We start from the raw sequence: 23628 nt of genomic DNA, 5'->3' as shown, positions 1-23628 counted from the left end.
TAAGTAGGCTCCGGCCCCTTGACAATTCCATGCAATTGTATTCATATCTTCTTACTGGGTGGTTTCTGGGACCCCACCGAACCTGAAACAAAAGAGGAAATCGTACTTTTAGCAGAAGTGAACACCTCAACACGAGGGATAACCTGAGAGGTAGGTTTTTTTGAAGTACCCGAGCCTCTCTTCCTCGGGGAAGGACGTCCTCTTATTGCATTTAGCTTCTTAGATGCTTGTGCTCCCTTCAGATCAGCGGCGTGTGAACTCTTCTTCTTGATTTCTTGTGCACCACTCTTCCCTTGAGTAATATATGTTTGCTGATTCCCGGTTGAGCCAGCGCTCTTGTTCTTCATTTGGTATGTGGTAATTGAAAGTGCTTTCTTTGGTGCATCCATTGTAGTTGCACCCATTGTTTTTTTTCACAGCATTTGCTGGAGAAAGTTGAGAAATAGCATCGATGATCTCTACGTCGTAACCTGACTCATCGGCCAAGAGATCGTCATTTTACAACGTAGTCTCGTCCATACCTACATCACCAAACTCATCCGCAAGCTTATCTACTTCTTTTTCTTCTTCCCTAGTAATAACCATCTCATCTATATGTTTTGAATTCATCAAGGTATCTAAGTCTAGACTAGGGTCCTCAGCTCCATTCTTATTTCTATGCGGAGATTGAACCAACCTGGGAACTGAAAGAGGTGAGCGGATCCCTCCTTCCCTGATTATAACAGTACCTCTATCTCGGGTTAGGAGAGCTTGTGGAAGCCCTTGCAAGGCCATCTTAGGCACCTTTGTAGTTGAATCTTCCTGCATTATTGCTTTTCCTTTTAGCCGTCTCAGTCTTTCTTCAGCTGACTCATTCCTATGAACCACAAGAACTCCATTTCCTGGCCCTCCCGAGCCCATATGTCCTTGCAATCCTCCTGAGATTGTTTGTTGTGAATCCTCCTTCTCCGGTGTAGTATCTCTAGGATACTTGGAGTTTGTGGCAGTTCGAGAAGGATTGTTACTTTTTCCCCCATTTGTTTGAACCCGGGGTCTCCAAAATTGTTGGGAAGCTTGCGAGTGATGGGAGTTATGGCGTTCTCTCACTCTGAACTGCTCACGACCTCTTTGTCGTTCCAGAAAATTCTGCCTCGGTTTTTCGTTTTTCTTGGCCCTCAAGGCGGTTCCACACAATACCTTTTTTTTGTTGGCTTGGATATCTGTCCTCTTTTTCCTCCCTTCTTCTCTCCATCGTTTTCACTGGTTCGCCTCTGTTTGAGAGGGATTTGGAAGTCCAGTAACCTCCTGTTTCCTTTTGCCGTTTTCCCTCTCTAGATTGACCAGGATATTCATCACGCGACGGTGATCTTTGGTAGACATCACCATTGGGGGATCGATGCCTCTTATTATTTGGACCATTGCTTCTATAGTTCCCCGCCGGTCCACTGAGAGCTTGATGCGAGTACCCTTGTGCTCCTGTTGGGTTGAGCTCCCGTAGTTCCTTAATCTTCTGCTCCCGTTCCTCCTGAGATAGATCTGGACAGGAGTATATGTCGTGGGAAATACGCTTGCATCTAAAGCAATGTCGGTTGAGTCCCTCGTACGTTAGGTTTACTTTACCTATATCTCCATTTGAGAATTCTACCCGTGCCTCCATCTTTAGAGGACGGTCAGGATTGATAGAAACCTGGATTCGAGCATATTTTGCATCGATAGCTTCTTTCTTCCCCAGCGCTTTCACAATTGCAGTGAAAGCATCGTCGTTCCAAAAATGGACTGGAAATCCAGTAACTTTGATCCAAAAAGGAATAGTATTAGGGAAGTCCTCACTTGTGGACGGTTCCCATCGTTCCAGCGCAAAGATCCAATGGTTGAAGTGACAAGGCCTCTTGTTTAGAACCATAACCAAATCTTCTTCCTTATCAAAATCGAATTGGAAACGGCCGTTGCCCAAATTCATTCCACGGACCCTCCCTTCTACGTTCCAGATACGTGCTCTCGGAAGGAGAGTAATCATCGCTTCAACACTACGTCCTCCTCTGTGTAAAACTCTTCCGATTAGGGTTTTCTTGAAACGTTCAGATGCAGCCGTTAGGTCGCAAGCTGGGATCCTGATGATCTCGTCCTCCACTTCCAGGTCCAGTTGACGACGTAGAGCAGAAGAGTTTCCTCCTCGACGGATCAGGTTTGACTGTGAACTCATCTTGATGATCAATACCGATTCAGAAGCTTAGCACAAGGCTAGATGTTTAACAAACCTTTGGAAAGGCTTGATAAGATCAGGATCTGTTTCTTAAGAAAGCAAAGAGAGAAACGCGTAGCACAAGGCTAGAAACTTGTTATATGTATGGCGGCTGTAACCCTACAATACCTAGCAAGAAGTGTAGGGCAGTCTTCTTTGCATGGCGGTAAGGTTACGATGATATTTGTCTCCGACAGCCGTCTCATCCATGAAATACAAATATACATATTCACGAGAACCATCCACGATACATTCATCCATAAACCATTGTCTACACATCATCCATCCATGAATCTTATAGATGATAGGAAAGTTTTCAGATATCCTTGAATCAGTTTACATGCTCTCATACATGGTTTGTAAGATCACAAAGTCTAAGACATTGCAAACTTGAGCTTCCACTTGATTGTTCTATGATACGCCATGCACCATGCTGAAGACCTCTTGTAATCATTTTTCTTCATAATATGCATAATTTGCGTTTTCTGAGGTTTAAACTTCAGACCTACGGATGTAGAAGCATTAATAAACTCTTAGTTAAACTACTGGAATAAGGGGATTTCCACGAGTTTGTCTTGTTTTGGATCAATAAAATTATTATTTGAGGTATGGATGGTAGGTCTAAAGATTCCAACAGTTAGTAAATTTTATAATTACCATCAACACCAATTTTTTGGAATCTTTAGACTTACCTACCAGCTACGCCTAATGCATCATATATGCTTTTCTAACAATTTAAAGTATATATTGAGAGTTGACCCGTAAGTTTTCTAAACAAAATCAAGTCATTGGTTTGCCATATGATAAAATTACATGGGCTATACAATGGATCTCAAATTTTCAACGTAATAAAGCTCACATTAAATGCAAAAAATCAATCAAATATATTTGTTTAATCAAGTTTTATGTGATATAGTGCATGAATAATGGATAGTCACACAAAATTTGTCAATAATAAGTAAAAAATAATCAACCGTATTTTAACTTTATACGAATTGGAAAAAAGACTCAGGCGATCTAAGTGGGAATTAGGCGGTCAACGTAAAAATTAAACGGTCTTACACGGATCAACGCGGATCAACGCCTAACTACACTGATTTGGGCATATTCGCCGCAGTCAACCTCCGAAACAACGCCTAGGCGGCCGCGTATTTGAACCGGAGATATAGTACATAAACATGGAAGAGAAGGGCTGCTGAGATGGTACGAATCATCACCCAGTCTAATATAATCGAAAATTTAATATTATCGTTCTTCTTTGTTGAGCCAACTTTAAATAACGCGATTTCCTTTCGAAGGAATTTAATTAGAGAGGGAATATTCCGTCATGGAATAACAGAATTGGTCCAAAAGGCCATAGAAGGTCTAACGAATTTTCCATTTACCCATACGCGCAGGGTCCCATTGGTGACGATGTCACACCCTGCCTATAAAACCTGCCCATCTGCTACATTTCCTCTCGGTTTAAGACACCAAAGAAACCAAGTAAACAAAGAAATATTTCCCTATTCTCTCACAAATCCTGCAAAAAATTGTTTTTTTTAGCTAAAGAAAAAAAAAAAGCCTAGCAATGGTGGCCGTCGATGTTAAGGAGAAGAACAGTGGAAGCAGTCTTAAGTTTCTATGCAGTTATGGCGGCAGAATCCTCCCTCGTTCTACAGACGGGAAGCTCCGTTACGTCGGAGGTCATACCAGAGTCCTCTCCGTCCATCGTTCCATCTCTTTCGAAGGTTCGTCTCTACTTTCGTTTTTCACCACTTCAATTCAATCTCCCGTTTGTAATCAATCCTCTCCTTTGTAACTGGGCGCGCATCATCACGAAATTGAGATTGATTTTTGTTATTCTCCAGAGCTAATCAAGAAACTATTCGAATTCTGTGGATACTCCGTTGATCTACGATGTCAATTACCTAACGGAGATCTCGAGACTCTAATCTCCGTCAAATCAGATGAGGATCTAGCCAACATCGTCGAGGAGTACGATCGCGTCTCCGGAGCCAAGATCCGAGCCGTTCTATCGCCTCCGAGAGCGCATAGACAGGGATCTCCGTCGTCTTCAAGCAGCGATCGATCTCCCAAATCTCCGTTCTCGGTCTCGCGTTCGCCGTTCTCCGTTACGCCTTCCCCGCCGAACTCGCCGTCGTCGGCGTACGGGAGATATTTACAGTCTCGGTATTGTCTGCCTCCCACGGATCTCAGTAGAAGATCAAATCACAGATACGGAGAATCATATTGCTATGCGTGTCGTGGACATAAAAACTCTAGCCTCATCCGGCATTGACAAAAAAAAAATTGGAATTTACGACGATGATGAAGAAAACAAATAAAAATAAATGAAAAAATTTAGGTTATAGTTTTTATACGATGTGATTGTTTATGAAGAGAAGAATGAAATGTTTCCTTTCCATTAACGGTCAGAGACTTGGTCTGACCACCGGAGAAATTAGTTTAGACGGAGAACGAGATGGAACATTCGTCCGGGACCGTTACGAACCGTTAAGAGTTGCCGTTGCCACGTGTTTTCACGTACGACGTTCTTTTTTATATACGTGATACGTGGCGAATACTGTGAGACCGTATATTGTTGTCTATGTCAGGGATGTTTGACGCGTGTAGGCTAGTGGATTCGTTTATTAACACGTGGCAGCCGTCCGCACATACGAGGCTTTCTGTATTTTGGTTTTGGCCTCTTTGATAATGATCATAGAATGATAGAAGTAAAGTAAATTCTTTCATGTCTGTTGAAGTTTATTTTTAATTGTTTTCTAATTTGTTAACATTCGGTTTCTTTTTACTTGTCTCATCAGGATTAGGACATTTAAAAGAGTTAAATACTATCAAGTCTATTAAACTAATCGGAACATACGAGAAAGAAAGAACACATCATGAGCAGGTAAACAAACTGCGTATTTTTGTGGACTTCCAAAATTCCCGCAACGTGTGAATGGGACAGAATGAAGACTAAAGAATGTGGAAGTTGGTGAGTACCTTGTCCCGGCCTTCAAAACTTGGAACACCACAAAAGAAAACATATTAGGTGTTGTTGTTCAATGATAATCAGAGAATGACTTTTGGAGTAGTAGCAGGTACCACACTTGGTTTTTTTGCCAACTAGAATTTTATTAAACAAAGACGAATATTACAAAAAATCCAAAGAGAAGGCAAAAAAATCAAAACAAAAAGTCCAAAGACAGGCATACATAAAGACCACAAAGCCAGAAAAAGCCCAGATCAAACAAAGCCCAATTGGAAGAAGATGGATTAACTCGACCCTCATCCACGAGTTAGAGCATGATTATTGAGAGGTTCTTATGGTGGGTTTCTTAACGGAATATAAGAACCCTTCTCTTAACTTTTAATTAAAAAACTACTAACCATTTCTTAAAACTCTGACACAATACACGAAATTAATTTCAACGTATTTTGTTGAAAAATCAACCAGCAGACACAGTACACGAAATTCAGCTCCTTTCAGCATTTTTAAATTCAGTCAGAAAAGACTCGATTTTTTCAATCAGATAAATATACAACACATAATATATATATGTTCATATCATCAGCTAATATACGTTCCTTTATTTTTGAAACACATACGTTCCCTTAAATTGCATAATTTTGGACAAACTGGTTTTTTCAAAGCACGAGACCGGTTAAATTTAGAAAACTGTCAACATCAAGACAATAAGACCATGAAATCTGTTTTAATTGTTCCTAACAAAAGGAAAACGAGCTTCCAAACTCAGAATCACAGTCGTTTGACGCGAGAAGGTTTGGACAAGTATCCTCAAAAATCAAGCAAACGTCGTCAACAAACTTTTTAAAAATTTGTTATGGAGATTAGTTAACCAGTTTCTTGCTCGAATTCTTCACCATCTGATTCCTCTGCATTGTCTGCATCATCATCATCATCATCATCAGCTTCATTATCGTCTTCTTCTTGATGGTTGTCGACGACTGGTTTTCCTACTACGGGTACGCTAGGACTCATCTTTCTTATCTCGGTGCACTGCACCAAACAAGAATTTAATCAAAACTTATCTTAGTATTCACAATAACAAAACTGAAATGGACAATTAGTCTGATTTGATCACTCTCCCTTTTCATCTTCCACGTTTTATAATCAGAAAAATCTAAATATATGTACATACAATTAGTGGAAACACCAAAAGATCAGATGAAAAGCAGACACATTATCTTCTAGTAACATAGTGTATAAAAACATATCCATGGAGTCTACACTAACTCAAGAAGAATTCACAGCTCAACATTGGCATCCACTATATCCACAATGTTTGCCACCTTATACTCAAACATAACGCCCCAAAAAAATGAAGAAAGATGAAGAATTTACTCATAATCCTGATATTTGAAAGATACCACCACTCAATCTACATTCAAAAATAATTATACAGCTCAACACTGGCATCCACTAAATTCAAAACGTTTGCTAACTTATATACTCAAACATAGCACCAAAACAGAGCAGGTTATAAAAGAAGAAAGATCGAAGAACAATCAGATAAAATAAAAGAAGAATGATCAATAAAACCAACAAAATCACCTTCATCAAATTCAAAGATTGATCCTTTATTATTCTATAAAACCTAACTAGAAACCACTTGCAATCTCTCAATCCATCAGCAAACCTCACTAAGCGAAACCTATTCCGTACAAATCCTTCAGCCACCAGTTAGCTATCACTCGGATTCAGCTCGAATTCTAAGGAGTTAAAGAGTTGAAAACTGGTTTCCCATCATTCGAGTTCGATCGAGAAAGAGTAGAGAGGAAACAAAGAGATACCTTTTCTTCGAACTCAGCTTCTTCCATGGCGAGAAGAATCTCTTCGTTCTGGGGCTGGGGCCACTGTATAGGTAACAAATGCGATGCCGGAATCGTCTTCGTCAACGACGGAAACTGGCTCATCAACGTCGGAAACTGTAACATTTTTCTCTCTCTCTCTTTCACAGAAAATAATGAATAAACAAACAAAAAACAGAGAAAAGGAAAAGTTCAGGTTATCCAAACGCTGCGTATTAGTTTTAACACGCAAAGACAGCCCATTTAATAATTTTGGGCTCTCGCTTGATTAGCCCATTTATAACGAAACTTGGGACATCTTTTTACACACATTAGGTTTGTGTATTATACCACCTGTTTTTTTAAGCGAACGCCCATTTGGGCTTCTTCTATATCTACTTTTATAATTAGTTAACTAGCCGATAACCCGCACCATGTGCCGGATGAAAACGCATAATAAATATTATATGTATATAAATTTCTTTTACATATCATTATTTATTTTGTGTTCATTTATTTATTATAAAATAATAAATATATTAAATAATTAAAAAGTGAGTAATTATTAAGTATATAATTAAATTGGAAAGCATATAAAGAGAAAAAGACAAAAATAGCATTAAATCAAGTTTTTGTTCCCAAACTAACACTCAAGGTCAAAAGTCACAAAAATAGCACTTAAAGTTTTATCAAAAGTCACAAACTTAGGGTTTAGAGTTAAAGGGTGGGGTTTAGGATTTAAGGTTTAGGATTTAGGGTTTAGGGTTTAGGGTTTAGGATTTAGGGTTTAGAGTTTAGGGTTTAGGGTTTAGGGTTTAGGGTTTAGAGTTTAGGGTTTAGAGTTTAGGGTTTAGGGTTTAGGGTTTAGGGTTTAGGGTTTAGAGTTTAGGGTTTAGGGTTTAGAGTTGAGAAATGAGGTTTTAGGGATAAGATTTCAAATTTTGAAAAATAAAAAAATTAAAATTTTCAAATGATAAACTTAGAAATGTGTTATTTTGGTCATTTTAGTTTTTTGAGTGCTATTTTTGTGATATAAACTTAGAAATGTGCTATTTTGGAGATTTGCCCGCATATAAATCAAAACAATCTCTTTCTTTTATTTACAATGATTTTTGTTGGTAAATAAATAAAAAACCATTTTATAATATATGTTATATAATTAAATTTAAATGATATTGATATATATATAATATTTATGAATATTTATTAATCGAATCTCCCTACTCGTATAATTTTATTAACATTTGTATATTTGTTGTACCAAAAAAATTATTAATCACAAAACTTTCAATACGAAACTTTAATAATTTTAGTAATTTATAATCGTTTCTAAAATTTCAATGCAAATTTCAAAATTAAAATATTAAGGTCTCGATACTTTTTAATACAAATTTTGAAATTAACATATTTATATTCTTATATTGTATATAGTTTAATTTAGTAATACATATTTAAAATATATATGTTTAATTTAAATATCTATTAAATGAAACTTTTTAGAACCGATTAATATGAATAAAAATCATCATAATGATGACACGTGACTACAAACCAACGTTGTCATGCTCGTCGATTAATATATAAGAGATTTACATAACACACACTATCATACATTATTTATATATTGTTTATATGAAATTAATCAATTACGGCCATATGGCTATTTATGTTTCTAGTTGGGTATTTTAAAAGTCCCAAACAATCAAAACTTTAGCTTAAAGAAAGTCTATTTGTTAAAGATAACTATTGTCAACACAATTTTTCTCGGACAAAAACAGATAAGTAAAAGAAACAGAACATTAAAAAAGAAAAACCGAAAGGGGATTAGGATTCAAACACTGGTCTTTTAACAAACTTACAATCGATGAAGATGAAATTCATAAGATCGTGTACAGAGGGAAATTAAAGTTTTAAGATTGGATGGTAGTGTATAAGCATATACGACCTCTGTTATACAGAGGAACCAAGCTCTAAAGTTAGTAATGAAATAGTCAACTAAGGGATGGTAATATATGTTAATTAATGCCAAACGAACTACTTGCCAATATGTTAGATCTCGAGACGTAGAATTTCCTATATTAGCTTTATATATTTTTTTGTCATGAAATAATTAATACATAATTACAGTGAATGATAACATATCTGATTATTTTCTAAAAGCATATGATATCTAGACATTCTTTATTTAAAACGAAATTTAGCCCATTTTATCGATTTTTAGAATATTTAATAAATCAAACGAAGATCTATACTGCCGTAAATTAAGCATATATATCCATACGCATTGATTAGTAAAATCCTCAATCATCAGTAGTCTTCTTAGGTTAATTTGCGTGATGAGCAATTCCAAATTTTCAAAATTGCACACTCTTTATGGTTGTTCAAATTAACCTAAAGCCCGTGTTTCGTATTTAATTCATTTTTTAAAAAATTAGCTACTCTTTATGATTGTCCAAAGTTACCTAAATTTGAATTAAATATTTAATTATCCAATTGTACTTTCGATAACCATACTTGGATAGGATGCAAAGTTAAGAACAATGTTTTTTTAATGTAGAGTAGTGTCACGATGTTAGATTTGCATGTAATGAGAAACTAGGATAAGATCCGCGCCTTGCGCGGAATTAAGTTATTATTTTTATTATATTTTGGAGAATGAAACAATAGTTTGGCTTCATTTGGATTAAGGGTGTTCAATCCAGATATCAGATTGGTTTCGGTTCGGTTCGGTTTTTTTCGGTATTTTGGTTAGTAAAATATAACTACTATTCTAAATCCATATTTACTTTGACTTTAATCTTTCACATACTTTTGAAAGATTTCAACTGGACAACTAAATTGATCAGCCAATCTTGTTGCTTTAAATCAATAGTATTTATATATATATATATATATATATTATTTAGTTTGAATATTTATTAAATAAAAAATCATATGCGTTATATTTTATGATCATTTGTAACTTATTATAACAAAAAAAATAATCTATTGATCACAAAATTTTCAGAGTGAGAATCTTCAAATTTCTAATAATATATAGACGTTTTGAAAAATTCAAAATATAACATATAAGAAAAAATATAAATGTTTTTATTATATATTTAATGTGATTTTTTAATATCTTTTAATAATATAAAATTAAAAAAAAAAGAACTAAGATACCAAAATTGTTATCAAATATTTATTATTCGTAATAATTAATTTTCATATATACGTTAATCATATTAGGTAATTTCGTAGCTTCTAATTAAGGAAAGTGCAAAAACAAATTTGGTAGATTATTTATCAATTCGAATATTCAATAGTTAGTTTAATAAAAAATATAATGTAAGTTAAGATGGACCAACCTATTTTTTTAAGAATAGTATATTTTATATAGTCATTTATTAAATGAGAATTTATAATCATACAGTTCTAAGATCATTCATATCGTTTTATAACTGAATATTTAAATCAACGATAACAAAATTTTCAATGTGAAATCTTTAATAAGTTTATAATTTATAAATGTTTTTGAAAATTCATTGAAAGTTTTAATATTAAAATATTTATGTAATCTTATGGTATGTAGTTTAATCTATATATATACATATATGTTTTATTATTAAATGATATTTTTTACTCATATGGTTTTAAATCATGTGTATCTTCTTATAATATTAAATAAAAGTTCATATTAATACAATTTTATGATCATTTGTAACTTATTATGACAAAAAAAATAATCTATTGATCACAAAATTTTAAGAGTGGGATCTTCAAATTTCTAATAATTGATAGACGTTTTGAAAAATTCAAAATATAACATATAAAAAAATATAAATTTTTTTATTATATATTTAATGTGATTTTTAATATCTTTTAATAATATAAAATTTTAAAAAAGAACTAAGATACAAAAATTGTTATCAAATATTTATTATTCATAATAATTAATTTTCACATATATGTTAATCATATTAGGTAATTTCGTAGCTTTTATTTAAGGAAAGTGCAAAACATTTTTTGGTACATTATTTATCAATTCGATAGTTAGTTTAATAAAAAGTGTAATATAAGTTAAGATAGACCAACCTATTTTTCTAAGAATAGTATATTTTATATAGTCATTTATTAAATAAGAATTTATAATCATACGGTTCTATGATCATTCATATCATTTTATAACAAAATATTTAAATCATCGATAACAAAATTTTCAATCTGAAATCTTTAATAAGTTTATAATTTATAAATGTTCTTGAAAATTCATTGAAAGCTTTAATATTAAAATATTTATGTAATCTTATGGTATATAGTGTTTAATCTATATATATATATATTTTTATTTTATTATTAAATGATATTTTTTACTCATATGGTTTTAAAATCATGTGTATCTTCTTATAATAAAAATGTTAAACCATTGATCATTAATTTTTAACATAATAATTTTAATAGTTTTAGTCATTTATTGTCGTTTTTAAAAATTCAAAATATAACATATACGAAAAAATCTAAATTTTACTTTTATAGCTAATTTGATTGTTTAATTTATTTTAATAATATAAAATTAAACAAAAAATGATGGAGGGGATATAAATTGTTATCAAATCTTTATTATTAAAATCATTAATTGTCATATATATATTAGTCATTTATGGTAATTCCGTAGGTTTTATTTAAGGAAAGAAAATAGCATATCATATCATTATATCATATAGTTTGACCAACTTATGTATCTAACAACATATAAAAATCGAATGTGGACCTACTTATTTTTCAATTGAATGTAATTGACTACCTAATTGAGTGCCACCTATGCATTGGGGCCTATTTTAATTAATACAAAATTGAGGTTACATCTTTTCAAATGTTTCTCAATTAATATATAGGGGATATAGAAAAACATAACGATTATTTTGCATTATATATAATCAGAAGAATTGGAATACAAACAATATGCATCGAAAACATTTGCTATACACACAAATAAGTAAATCAATCGTACAGATGTTGGTTTTATTATTTGGTATTTCATCATTATATGTTATACAATCGAGTGGATGTATGTTTGATCAATTTCGGCCAGGTTATATAGCAGAACAAAGGGTGTAAATAATTGCGAAAGATTTACATGGGATTATAGGTTTATAATCATTGTCAGAAAGAGCAGATGATAAATATTATAAAACCATACGATATAGATGTGTATAACTCTCAACAACGTTTATGTTAAAGTGAAACCAGTGGCAGTAATTGTAAATTCTCTAGTAATAAGTGGGGATATGTTAAAAGAGATTGAGAGTAGCTCTCAAGCTGACACGTCAGAAATGACATGCCGGTAAATAAATTGCATTTTAAAGATATTTTTAAAACTGTTCATCTTTTAATAATAAAGAGATTACTCAATGTTGCTAAACTTTGAATTCCCTATACTTGAGAATTGATTTGTTTATGCGTCACTACTATATTCACTCTCACACGAAAAAATGACATGACTGACATGTAAAATTTTATTTATAAATGTTTCATATTTTTGCAAAAAAAATTTAAATATGGTAATAACTAATAACTCATACATCGAACATTAAAGTACTATTTTATTTACAAGAGTTTGTTTTTTTCATATTTTTTGAAATATAGTAACAACTAATTTTTATCTATGTTTCTGAAATATGGTATAATTATATATATTTTATCAAAAATATTTGGAAGTGTGTCTTACAAATATAAAACAAAAAAAATACTAATCAAATAATTTTTTTTATATAGATAATTGACTGAAAATTTATTTAAATTTATCGGTTCATTAAGTAAATTTAAAATTTTATTTTACCAGTCTAACATATTTTAAATAAAATAAAAAAAATCTAAATATATATATATATATATATTTAATATAGAATTTTAAAACTATGGTATAATATACATATTTATATAAATATTTATTATCATATAAATAATATATTATTCTTAGGGAATATAAATTATTATATGGAAGTTTAAATAAAATCAATTAAAAATAATTAAATTAAATCAAAGTTAAGTAAACAAGACGATATGTAACTACATTAATGATTTTATTTTTTCCAATCGATAAAATTTAAATATAGAAATAATATTGTTAAAATTTAAGACAATTATTTTTAAACAAATTAGGATAAAATTATATTTAAAGTTAGTTCGATGTATTTATCACTTGATTGCGAATATAATTTACTCATGAATGTATTGTAGTATTAGTTATCATAAAGTTAACCAACGACATAGATATTTTTTTTTCATTTATGGATCAAGGTCATTAATTTATAACATAATTTCAAGATCACATTTCCTATCTAGAATAATATTTTTTGTTTTGTTTTCTAAACACATAATATCATCATAAATCTCATGGTGGTATATGTATCGGTTAGATAAATCACCAATGTAAAAATCTCTCTCACAATATCAACAAAGATCGATAAAAACTAAAAAAAAAAAGGCAAGAGTCTCAAATCGATTCCTTCCTCGGATAAGATCTTTTTATTCTAAGTAGACTAGTTTACATTACCTTTTGTGGTCGGTAGTTGTGTGATCAATTTTGAATGGTGTAAATCATTGATTATGCCAATTTAGTACATGCTTAGTGCACTTGGAAGAAGAAGAAGAAAAAAAAACGTCTTTGGAATTCTGCATAAAAGAAACCTAAGAAAATGTTAAATGTTAATTGTTTAATGAGAAAATTAGACATTTATATTGAAATTTATTACTAAAGCATCACAAATGTGGAAAACACTACCAAATAAGCAATCACATTCAAAATTTACAATGCTTTTCCTATTGAAGCCATGTCTACTTTACAATGTTTTTCTTCTTATAAATTCTAAATCTCTATATCAAATAAACTATTTTAATAAAAGCATGACTATTTTTTACTATGTTTTCTACTTTGCTCTTACTTTCATTATGACACTAGTAGATATCCCTTTTTTTTTTTTTTGAACAACGACACTAGTAGATATCCAACAAAGTTTTTTGAGACTATGAGAATGTATGACTTTCTCATGACTTTAGTCACGAAATTGCTTACCATCATATCGTGGATAGACTGAAAGGTGAGGGTTTGAATGGACATGTAAACATCACTATTGTGGTGGGTTATAAAAGTACATTTGTGCCAAAAAAATACTTCACAAGAAAATTGATATTCATTATGCTAAGGAAATTAATAGTAAGTTGTGACTTCTGTGAATTTTATTTGATTTAGGGTAAAGAAACAAATCGTTAATTAACTAATTTTTTGTTTCAAAACCAAATAAAGATATTATATCCACATGAGATGCGCAAGCAGCAAATAATGTTATAAAAGATTTGATGTAGGCTTGGCTTTTAAAGCTTCAAAAGCTTTAAAACACTATGACTATCATATGAGATGGTGATTTCTTAGACCATCTCAATCTATTGACAGAAACTCTGACATGACACTATGATTGTTTATAAGTAACAATGTAAGCTTCAAGATATTAATTTAGAAAAACTCCATGAAGTGACTAAACATTGTGGTATTTAAGAGGCTTTTTGTCTCTTAAAGAAGAAACTATTAGTAAGAAGGATATGACCAATGCTAAGATCCAAAACAAAAGGTTGTTAAGGAAGTTGATGAGGTAAATGCACAAGTGTTATTACATATTTCTGTTTGTAAAATGTTTGGTATTATTGTGCAGTTTGGAATTTTTCATGAATCTAGACATTATAATGCATATGTTAAGCTTCATTTTGTTACTTTTCAGTTTTCAAGAAACCAAACTATTGAACAGGTTGCTTACTCTTTTAATTGTAGTGTGTGTGATTATTGATGTACTTTTCTCACAATTTGATATATGCATGATACAGATAAAAAATTATGAGACATTATTTTTCTGATTTAAATCTTGTCAAGTTTGTCAATCGGACTCATTGGTTAATTTGGTTAAACTTCTCAACTGGAAATTTGAGAATTGTATTTTTTATTATATTCAAATATTAGTCAAAAGAAATTCAAATCAAACCTTTGAGACATAAAATTTCTAAATTAGTATATATATATATATATATTTTTTTTTTTTTTTTTGACAAATTCATTTAGATCGCCATCTCATCAGTATATTATCTAGAAATCTGGATGGTTTTAAAAGAATCAATACATAAATTTGATGTGATTTGAATTAAAGTGACAATTTCATGTTATTTAAACTTAACTTAAAAAATATTAAAAATCAATCCTATTGAACTTGTTATTTTATAAAATACTTTGAGATTTGATGTTACTGGAAAGAAAAACAAATAGTGGATTTCAAAATGTTTGTAATGATTTTAGAGTGTTTTAATGGATTTTCTTAGTTGAAAAAATACAATTTCAAAACTCATTATTTTAAATGAGATTTTGAAATGGTTTAATATTTTTTTTATAAATTCTCTAATTCAACTAAAATCAGCTAAAACTCATTAAAAGTAAGTCATTCTAAATCAATTCAAACTCTAAGTTGAATACATCTCCCTTATAATTTCCAAATAAGACAATAATATAAAGTAAAAATTATCAAATTTATTTATAAACTAAAGCTTAAAATATTTTATAATTTATATTGAGATCGCCCATAAATTTCATGGTGTCATCGGTACCGGTTGGAGAAATCACCGATCTAAACATTCCTCTCACAATATTAGCAAAGATTGCTAAATACCAAATGAAAGCAAAAGTCTCAAATTGATTCTTTAGTCAACTAAGAACTTTTTATTTTGAGCAGATTAGCTACCTTACATTTTGTGATCGGTAGTTGAGTGGTTAATTTTGAACGAAACTATGTCATTGATTCATGATATAATTATAATTTATATGCAGTAACAACTTTAAAAATATTTTATAATACAAAATTAATTAAAATAGTGATAAGAATAATTAATTAATTTAATAATGAAGATACAAACATGCTTTTTTATATTTTTATGTTTTTTCTGTTCAAACAAGATACAAAACTTATTAGATGGTCCACTTCGTTTTGGCTTCTTTATACACGCAAGTGCTTATACATTTCTGTATTATCATTTTGAGTACATAGCTAAGTTTGTGATTGGTAGTTGTGTGGTCAATTTTGAAGCAACCTTGGCTCATGATTATTTATATATATATAAGCACGTTTGAAACGTAATTTCCTCAATCCACAAAACAATAGTCCTTTTTTTTATCATTTTGTATTTTCGGAAAGCAAAGAAGCAAAAAATAATAATAATGAAAAAGCTATATCATTAGTGGAAACCCTCCAATTTGCTTTTTAAAAACACAAATTTGAAAATCACAAATCAAAAGAAATGTGAGGAGAAAGGGGAATCCAATATAAGAAACGCATTGAGACTTCCTCCATGGCTCCCATAATGCCGAATATGCCAGATTGATGCTGTTTAAATTAATTAAGAGACCACTCAATGGATTAGAGCAATGTTTAAGAGATAACTATATGGCAGACAAATGCTAATGTTAATTATTGAACCAAAAGACTAAACATGTATACTTTTCATTTTCATGGGTCCCTTCCTACACAAGATTGCTTATATATTTATGCACTGAGACTACAATCAAATCCACCTTCTCGACTTTACTGGAGCCATAACAATGGCGGACAACAAAACAAAAACAAGATTGTTTGACTTCTTTCTCCTCTCCGTGTCTTTGGTTGGTCTCTGTTTAGCTTCAGCATCAGCACAAAGTCGCAAACTCAGTTTCGGCGTGAACGACCAGTTCAAGATACTGCAAGTGGCGGATATGCACTTCGCAAACGGCGCGACTACTCGGTGTAAAAATGTTCTTCCTAGCCAATTGGCACACTGCTCCGACCTCAACACCACCGCCTTCATGTCGCGAGTCATCGCCACCGAGAAACCTGACCTCATCGTCTTCACCGGTAAAATTCCATACTGATAAAATCCTAATTTTCTTCCCTCACAATCAAAGGTAATGAACATAGACTAGTGAAGCATTGGCCTATGGCCTTCAAAATTTTACATAGTATCAAAACGTCTAAATTTGTTAAGAATATATGTAAACTCTTACTAAATTGTCTGTAGTCTCCAATATTTCAGGACCGAAGATAGATATTGATTCTTTTAGTGTTTTGTAAAATTCCATATATACTGATAAAATCTTAATTTTCTTCCCTCACAATCAAAGGTAATTAACATAGACTAGTGAAGCATTGGCCTATGGCCTTCAAAATTTTACATAGTATCAAAACGTCTAAATTTGTTAAGAATATATATAAACTCTTACTAAATTGTCTGTAGTCTCCAATATTTTAGGACCGAAGATAGATATTGATTCTTTTAGTGTTTTGTATACGTTTTCAGGTGATAATATATTTGGGTCTGATGTTAAAGACGCTGTGAAGTCCATGGACGCTGCTTTTGCTCCAGCAATTGCTTCTAAGATCCCTTGGGTTGCTGTTTTGGGAAACCATGATCAAGAATCTACGTTGTCCCGACAAGAACTCATGAATTATATCGTGAAGCTTCCCAACACTTTGTCTCAAGTGAATCCTCCTGAGGCTGCTCATTACATCGATGGGTTTGGTAATTACAATCTTGAAATCCATGGAGTTGCTGAGTCGAGTTTACAGGACAAATCTCTTCTCAATCTCTATTTTCTAGATAGTGGAGATTACTCTAGTGTTCAGTCATTAAAAGGTTATGATTGGATCAAAACTTCTCAGCAGTTCTGGTATGACCAGACTTCGAAACGTCTCCAGGTACCATCATCAACTAACAATCAATCATGTTTTCCTTCAATTTCAAACACTATTAAGAAGCATCTCGCATCCGAAGTCGGAAGAGAACTTAAGTAATATATAAGAAAAATAAGTCAATTCATTTATGACAAAAAAAAAGTCAATTCCTTTATCACCAATTGATTTTAAGTTGGAAGATCATCGAACTTAAAAAACACAAAATTTTGATTTTGATGATGATCGCAGAGGGAATACAGTGAAGAGCCTAATTCTCAACAAGGTACAGCTCCAGGAGTAGGGGGCTGTTTGTTTCACCATTTGCCATCTCCATCCAAATGATTCATTTTTTGCGGTTTTGGCGGGAAAACGCGTTTTTGCGGTTTTGGCGGGAAAACGCGTTTTTGCGGTTTTGGCGAGAAAACGCGTTTTTGCGGTTTTGGCGAGAAAACGCGTTTTTACGGTTTTGGCGGGAAAACACGTTTTTGCGGTTTTGGCGGGAAAACGCGTTTTTGCGGTTTTGGCGGGAAAACGCGTTTTTGCGGTTTTGGCGGGAAAACGCTTTTTTGCGGTTTTGGCGGGAAAACGCGTTTTTGGTGGGAACACATTTTACGGTTTTCGCGGGAAAACGAGATTTTTCGGTTTTGGCGGGAAAATACAAATTTTCGGTGTTGGCGAGAAAACACGTTTTTTGGTTTTGGCGGGAAAACACATTTTTTGGTTTTGGCGGGAAAACACGTTTTTTGCAATTTTGGCGGGAAAACACGGTTTGCGATTTTGGCGGGAAAACGTGTTTTTTTTGTGTTTTGACGGAAAAATGTATTTTGGGGGTGTTGGCGTGAAAACATTTTTTGTGATTTTGGCATGAAAACATGTTTTCAGTTTTTGCGGAAAAACACGTTTTTGCAATTTTGACGTGAAAACATTTTTTTTGCAATTTTAGCGGGAAAATGCGTTTTGGGGTTTTGGCGTGAAAAAATAGTTTTTAGCACGGGAAAAAGTGTTTTTGTAGTTTTATCAGTTTTCGTTTGTGTCAAAAATGATAATATGTTTAGGTCTGTAATTTGTGAATTACATTAGGGGTATAATAGACATTATACAATTTTGAATGAACCATCTCCATTCAAATGATCCAAATTGGTTCAGCTGAATGAACTTTAAAATTAAGCCTAAATTTTCAAAAGTCATTCGGATGATCCATCTGAATGAGTTGCACTTTTAGTGCCTAAACAAACAAAACTCTCATCTTCATCCAGATGGCCCATCCAGATGGAGAAACAAACAGGCCCTAGCTTACTTCCACATTCCATTTCCGGAGTTTGATAACTTCGACACAAAGAGCGCCACGACAGGAGTGAGACAAGAAGCTACAGGCTCAGCTACCACAAACTCAGGGTTCTTCACGACACTGGTAGCTAGAGGAGATGTGAAGTCAGTGTTTGTGGGTCATGACCATGTCAATGACTTTTGCGGTGAAATCAAAGGTGTGAATCTATGCTATGGTGGTGGGTTTGGATACCATGCGTATGGCAAAGCTGGGTGTGAGAGGAGGGCGAGAGTTGTTGTTGCTAATTTGAACAAGAAGGGTACAGGAAGCTGGGGAGATGTGAAGTCGATTAGAACATGGAAGAGGCTTGATGATGAGCATCTCTCTGTTATTGATGCTCAGGTTCTTTGGAACAGTTCTCCAAGCGGATCGGGTGTTTGTCGTTTATAAATCTATGTTCTTATGTTTCATCTGATTATGATAATTTCGGCTTTGTAGAAACGGAAACCAAATAATCCACACTTATATTGATGAAAAATATCCCACATCGAAAATATAAAAATTAATCTACTACTATATAAAGGGTTAGGGTCAATCCACTAATCACCAATTGGTTTTAAGTTGGAAGCCCATAATCAAACCCGAATATAACATGGTATCAGAGCGATAAGATCCTTTGACCTAATTTACTACACCTACTACTACTATACCGATGTTGGGCCCTTTGTGGATGTTATTCCCACATTGTCCACGCTTCAGAACTAGATGTCTGAGCGTGAGGAAGGGTATTGATGAAAAATATCCCACATCGAAAATATAAAAATTAATCTACTACTATATAAAGGGTTAGGGTCAATCCACTAATCACCAATTGGTTTTAAGTTGGAAGCCCATAATCAAACCCGAATATAACAACTTATAATAAAACTGCATTTCAGATTAACTTTGTTTGGTTCGTCTTTAGTAATCATCATGACTTTTTTTATCAAGTTAAAGAAGGTACCGTTAACTTGGCGCCAAGTCGCCAACCAATTAGGTTCTTTTAACAAAAAAAAAACAACACTGCATTTAATAGTCGGTTGATTGATGATGACTGGTAAAAGGAACCTAATTATATGTAAAACATTGACCAACTAGAGCATTATGATGAATTCAAAGTAAACAAATTAAGAAAAATATAAATTATGAAGTATATAGTTAAATTGGAACCGCAAAGAAAAAGTCACCAACTAGAGAGCATTATGAATTCAAAGTAAGATGGAGGCACTAAGAATCATATTGAGTTCATGTAAAAGAATTCTGAAGCATCAATTCAAAATAAATATAATAAAAACCGAACCAAAACGAATGCAATGACAATACTCCCAATAGATTCATTATTACACACCAATAATTTGTTTTTGTATATCAAGAGATACATAATATCTTCAGTATACCTTGGTGAATCATACCAATAATATTTGTTCATCCCATATTTCATATGAATAGTAAAATAATTCGATTATATAAACAGCACAAGTCAATGCTTGAAATGATTCAAAACTTAGAAACTAAAATAATTTGATTATATGTAATTCAAAACTTATCAACTGTTAATTTATATTTACTGTCAAGGTCAAGTTATTCGGTATAAACGATGAGAGAAGAGTACTTCACAGCTTCAAGTTTCAGAACCTAAGGAGGTTATATGAGATCTTTAAAACACTAGTGTCTTTTGTTGGTGTCTCTCCAAACATGCCTATGTAAGTGTATAGATTTGTAAACTATAGATAAAAGAAACCTTTTTTTATTGAATATAAAAGAACTCATTGTAGAACCTCATAAAAGGTGGCAGTATATACGGATACGACAGCATAAACATGAAAAACCTTTCTAAAATTAAGGAATCAAAAAGGTAAAAAAAAAACATGAAAAAATACAGATCATAGAGAAGCCTGAGAAGTGGGTTTTTTTAACGTTGAAGAGCTTCAGATGCCCTATGAGAAGCATGCTTCAGCTGAAGCAGGAGCTTCAAACCTTTCTCCGATGTAATGTTGGTGACGGGAATACAGCCTCCTTTTGGTATGATTACTGACAGAGCTAGGTCCATTACATCTCATGTTTGGTTCTTCAGGGGCTCGGTCTCTGAGAATACCTCTCAATGCTACTGTCTCTCAGGCGGTTAGTAAAGGAAACTGGAACCTACCACCAGCTCGCTCTAAATCGGCTGAGACTCTACAGATCATTCTATCGACTATGTCAGTCCCGTCTGCTGAAAGTGGTGGTGATGTTTATTTGTGGCGTAATCAATCTGGCGGCTTTGGTCCGTCTTTCTCTGCTCATGTTACTTGGGAGAGGATCCGTATGCCTAGCCCTTTAGTTCCCTGGCAGTCCGTCGTGTGGTTCAAAGAGGAGCTCCCTCGTTGTTCCTTTATAACTTGGACTGTCTATCTTGGAAGATTACCTACGAGGGACCGCTTGATCTCATGGAGGCTATCTGTTCCAACAGGTTGTGTCCTATTCTCTGCAGCTGATGAGTCTAATAGCCATCTTTTCTTTGAGTGTGTTTTTGCGGCTGCTACTTGGTCTCGTTTTTGTGGCAGGTACATGGCGTCTCCCCCGGCTTCGTTAGCGGCAGTCCTTGACTCGCACTACAAGAAAACATAATCTTAACGAGGGCGGTTTTCCTCGTTATTTCGTCGTAAAAGAGGCTTTACGACGAATTAGCGAGGAAACGCGTTTGCTCGTTACACGTCTGTCGTAACACATATTTCCTCGCTAAGTCGTCGTAACTTAGCGAGGAATATATTTCGTCGTAAAGACGAAGTAGAGCGATTAGTCGTAAAGATCACGTCAATATTCCACGTAAGGACGTCGCTATAATTCCTCGTAAATACCTCGAAAATAGTTCCTCGTAACCTACACGTAAATACCTTGAAAGAGTTTTCTCGCAAAATACACGTAACAACCACGAAATGATTTCCTCGTAAAATGGTCGTAAACTTTTCCTCGTTATTTCCTCGTAAATGGTTCCTTGTAAAATACTCGTTAAATGTTTCTCGTCATTTCCTCGTAAGGTTTCCACGTAAAGAGGTCGTACATTGGTTACGAATTTACTTCGTTTTTATTATTTTACAGAATTTAAAAATATAATTAAAAAATAATTAAAATTATTTAATTTAATTATAAATTAAAATTCAAAATAAAAATAAATCAATATGAAAATATTTTATATATAAATAAGTTTTGAATTTATATAATACAACAACCAAAAAAAAAACTAAGGGTCGTTCATCGCCCGGTAGAATTCATCACTCCTCCTCGTAACATCCGCCTCGTTATGTACGTCGGATGACTCGCCTTGAATGGGATGTTGTTGTCGCATGTTCCTCAACATGGACTCCCATTCCGGATTTGTGGCCGCAATAACGTCCAAGAAGCCCTCGACTCCACCCATACGAGATTTTGTCGCGGTCAACTCGTTACGCAGCTGAGCGGACTCTCTACGCAGCTCCGTGACTTCATCATCCCGTCGCTGACCATAAGACGATGTCGCTCTCGGAACATCGTTGACGGAACCAATACCCAACGTCCGTCCCTTTTTTTTAGGGACAACCTTAAAAACAAAAAATAAATATTGTAAGTAAAAATTTAAAGTTAAATTAAATGAATAATTAAAAATTAATTTTTTTGAAAATTTACCTCCTCGTAAATCTTATCCACTTCAAGTGTGGATAAGGTGACGGGTAATCCGTCGGTAGACTGCTGGGTCAGCTGAGTCTGGCGGTCTTCAACCCGAGCAACTACGTCGTTGTAGATTTGCTCGGACTTGCCATCTACAAATACGCCCGCCTTGTTCTTGTGGGTCCTCTCGTAAAGTTCCATAAGAGACGGGAGATGTCCCGTCTCTTTGGCCTAAAAAACAGTTAAGAAAGTTAGAATAAATTAATATATGTATTAAAAAAATTATTTAATAAAATATTTAATTACCATTTCCAAACGGACACCGGCGTGGGGTTTTTGGCCCGTAGTGTGAAGCATCGGCCCGTTCCCGTGCTCATCGACCGTGTTACGGGAGTTAGAGCAAGCCTGGGCGATTCTAATGGAATCAGGAAGGCGCCAATAACGGATGAGGCCATCCCACACATCCGTGGTGAGCTCAGCGGGTTTGCCACGCTCATACCCCTTCACGATCCAGTCACCCTTCCAGTTGGAGACCGTGTCCAACAAGCGAACTTTCGCTTTCGCGTTAAACTTCTTCCTCACCCTCTCAGTGATCCCCAAGGCCCAATTATATTTTTGCTGTTGGAAAAAATAAATTAACAATTAGTTTTTTAGAAAGTATATATATAAATCATGAAAAAATTAAAATATATATAATTAATTAATAGAAACTTACAGCGTAAATTTTGAACCACGTCTTTCTGACGTAGTGAGGCGTCTTACTCCAGTTTGGATGTGCCATGGAGAAGTAACCCTTGATCGTGTCGGTTACGTCCGATGCAAGACATCCGTCAACCCCCCACCTGGAAAATACAAATTTAAAATATAAATTATTTTTTAATGTTATAAAAGAAATTTAAACGAATTAAAAAAAAATTAATGCAACATACCACAACGTTCCGTCCGGTCGGTCTGGGTCGATG

The 23628-nt window shown here is 33.4% G+C and overlaps 5 protein-coding genes across 5 annotated transcripts; 3 read left to right on the top strand and 2 right to left on the bottom strand.

Moving 5' to 3' along the window:
* Positions 1 to 1096: 1096 nt before the first annotated feature.
* Positions 1097 to 2182, bottom strand: LOC106422640. Its single transcript, XM_013863424.2, has one exon. It carries the CDS (start codon positions 2180 to 2182, stop codon positions 1097 to 1099), a length of 1086 nt encoding a protein of 361 aa, XP_013718878.2.
* A 1462-nt stretch (positions 2183 to 3644) lies between these two features.
* On the top strand, positions 3645 to 5015 carry LOC106422691. The gene is made up of 2 exons (XM_013863467.3): positions 3645 to 3951; positions 4072 to 5015. The coding sequence occupies exons 1-2, from the start codon at positions 3792 to 3794 to the stop codon at positions 4500 to 4502; spliced, it is 591 nt and encodes a 196-aa protein (XP_013718921.1). The 5' UTR covers positions 3645 to 3791; the 3' UTR covers positions 4503 to 5015.
* A 759-nt stretch (positions 5016 to 5774) lies between these two features.
* LOC106422616 (nucleolin) lies at positions 5775 to 7248 on the bottom strand. Its single transcript, XM_013863403.3, has 2 exons — positions 7022 to 7248; positions 5775 to 6227 (listed from the first exon to the last, which is right to left on the bottom strand). Exons 1-2 carry the CDS (start codon positions 7163 to 7165, stop codon positions 6063 to 6065), a joined length of 309 nt encoding a protein of 102 aa, XP_013718857.1. The 5' UTR covers positions 7166 to 7248; the 3' UTR covers positions 5775 to 6062.
* A 9364-nt stretch (positions 7249 to 16612) lies between these two features.
* Positions 16613 to 21758, top strand: LOC106422754 (probable inactive purple acid phosphatase 29). The gene is made up of 4 exons (XM_022698336.2): positions 16613 to 16920; positions 17363 to 17760; positions 17986 to 18033; positions 19022 to 21758. The coding sequence occupies exons 1-4, from the start codon at positions 16632 to 16634 to the stop codon at positions 19451 to 19453; spliced, it is 1167 nt and encodes a 388-aa protein (XP_022554057.2). The 5' UTR covers positions 16613 to 16631; the 3' UTR covers positions 19454 to 21758.
* LOC106422642 lies at positions 21101 to 21649 on the top strand. Its single transcript, XM_013863425.1, has one exon. The coding sequence runs from the start codon at positions 21101 to 21103 to the stop codon at positions 21647 to 21649; it is 549 nt and encodes a 182-aa protein (XP_013718879.1).
* Positions 21759 to 23628: the final 1870 nt, after the last annotated feature.

Source organism: Brassica napus, chromosome C3, assembly GCF_020379485.1.
Source record: "Brassica napus cultivar Da-Ae chromosome C3, Da-Ae, whole genome shotgun sequence".
Lineage (NCBI taxonomy): Eukaryota > Viridiplantae > Streptophyta > Magnoliopsida > Brassicales > Brassicaceae > Brassica > Brassica napus.
Note: the sequence above shows the minus strand (reverse complement) of the source record. Positions and strands in the feature narration are given on the sequence as shown.

What these genes read in the sequence shown, in the direction of transcription:
- LOC106422642 (XM_013863425.1), top strand. Translation starts at nt 21,101, where the DNA reads ATGTTTGGTTCTTCAGGGGCTCGGTCTCTGAGAATACCTCTCAATGCT.
- LOC106422691 (XM_013863467.3), top strand. Translation starts at nt 3,792, where the DNA reads ATGGTGGCCGTCGATGTTAAGGAGAAGAACAGTGGAAGCAGTCTTAAG. An exon ending in TCGTTCCATCTCTTTCGAAG is followed by an intron (nt 3,952 to 4,071) that starts GTTCGTCTCTAC and finishes GTTATTCTCCAG; the next exon opens with AGCTAATCAAGAAACTATTC.
- LOC106422640 (XM_013863424.2), bottom strand. Translation starts at nt 2,182, where the DNA reads ATGAGTTCACAGTCAAACCTGATCCGTCGAGGAGGAAACTCTTCTGCT.
- LOC106422616 (XM_013863403.3), bottom strand. Translation starts at nt 7,165, where the DNA reads ATGTTACAGTTTCCGACGTTGATGAGCCAGTTTCCGTCGTTGACGAAG. An exon ending in AAGCTGAGTTCGAAGAAAAG is followed by an intron (nt 6,228 to 7,021) that starts GTATCTCTTTGT and finishes TGTTTGGTGCAG; the next exon opens with TGCACCGAGATAAGAAAGAT.
- LOC106422754 (XM_022698336.2), top strand. Translation starts at nt 16,632, where the DNA reads ATGGCGGACAACAAAACAAAAACAAGATTGTTTGACTTCTTTCTCCTC. An exon ending in TGACCTCATCGTCTTCACCG is followed by an intron (nt 16,921 to 17,362) that starts GTAAAATTCCAT and finishes ATACGTTTTCAG; the next exon opens with GTGATAATATATTTGGGTCT. An exon ending in AGACTTCGAAACGTCTCCAG is followed by an intron (nt 17,761 to 17,985) that starts GTACCATCATCA and finishes TGATGATCGCAG; the next exon opens with AGGGAATACAGTGAAGAGCC.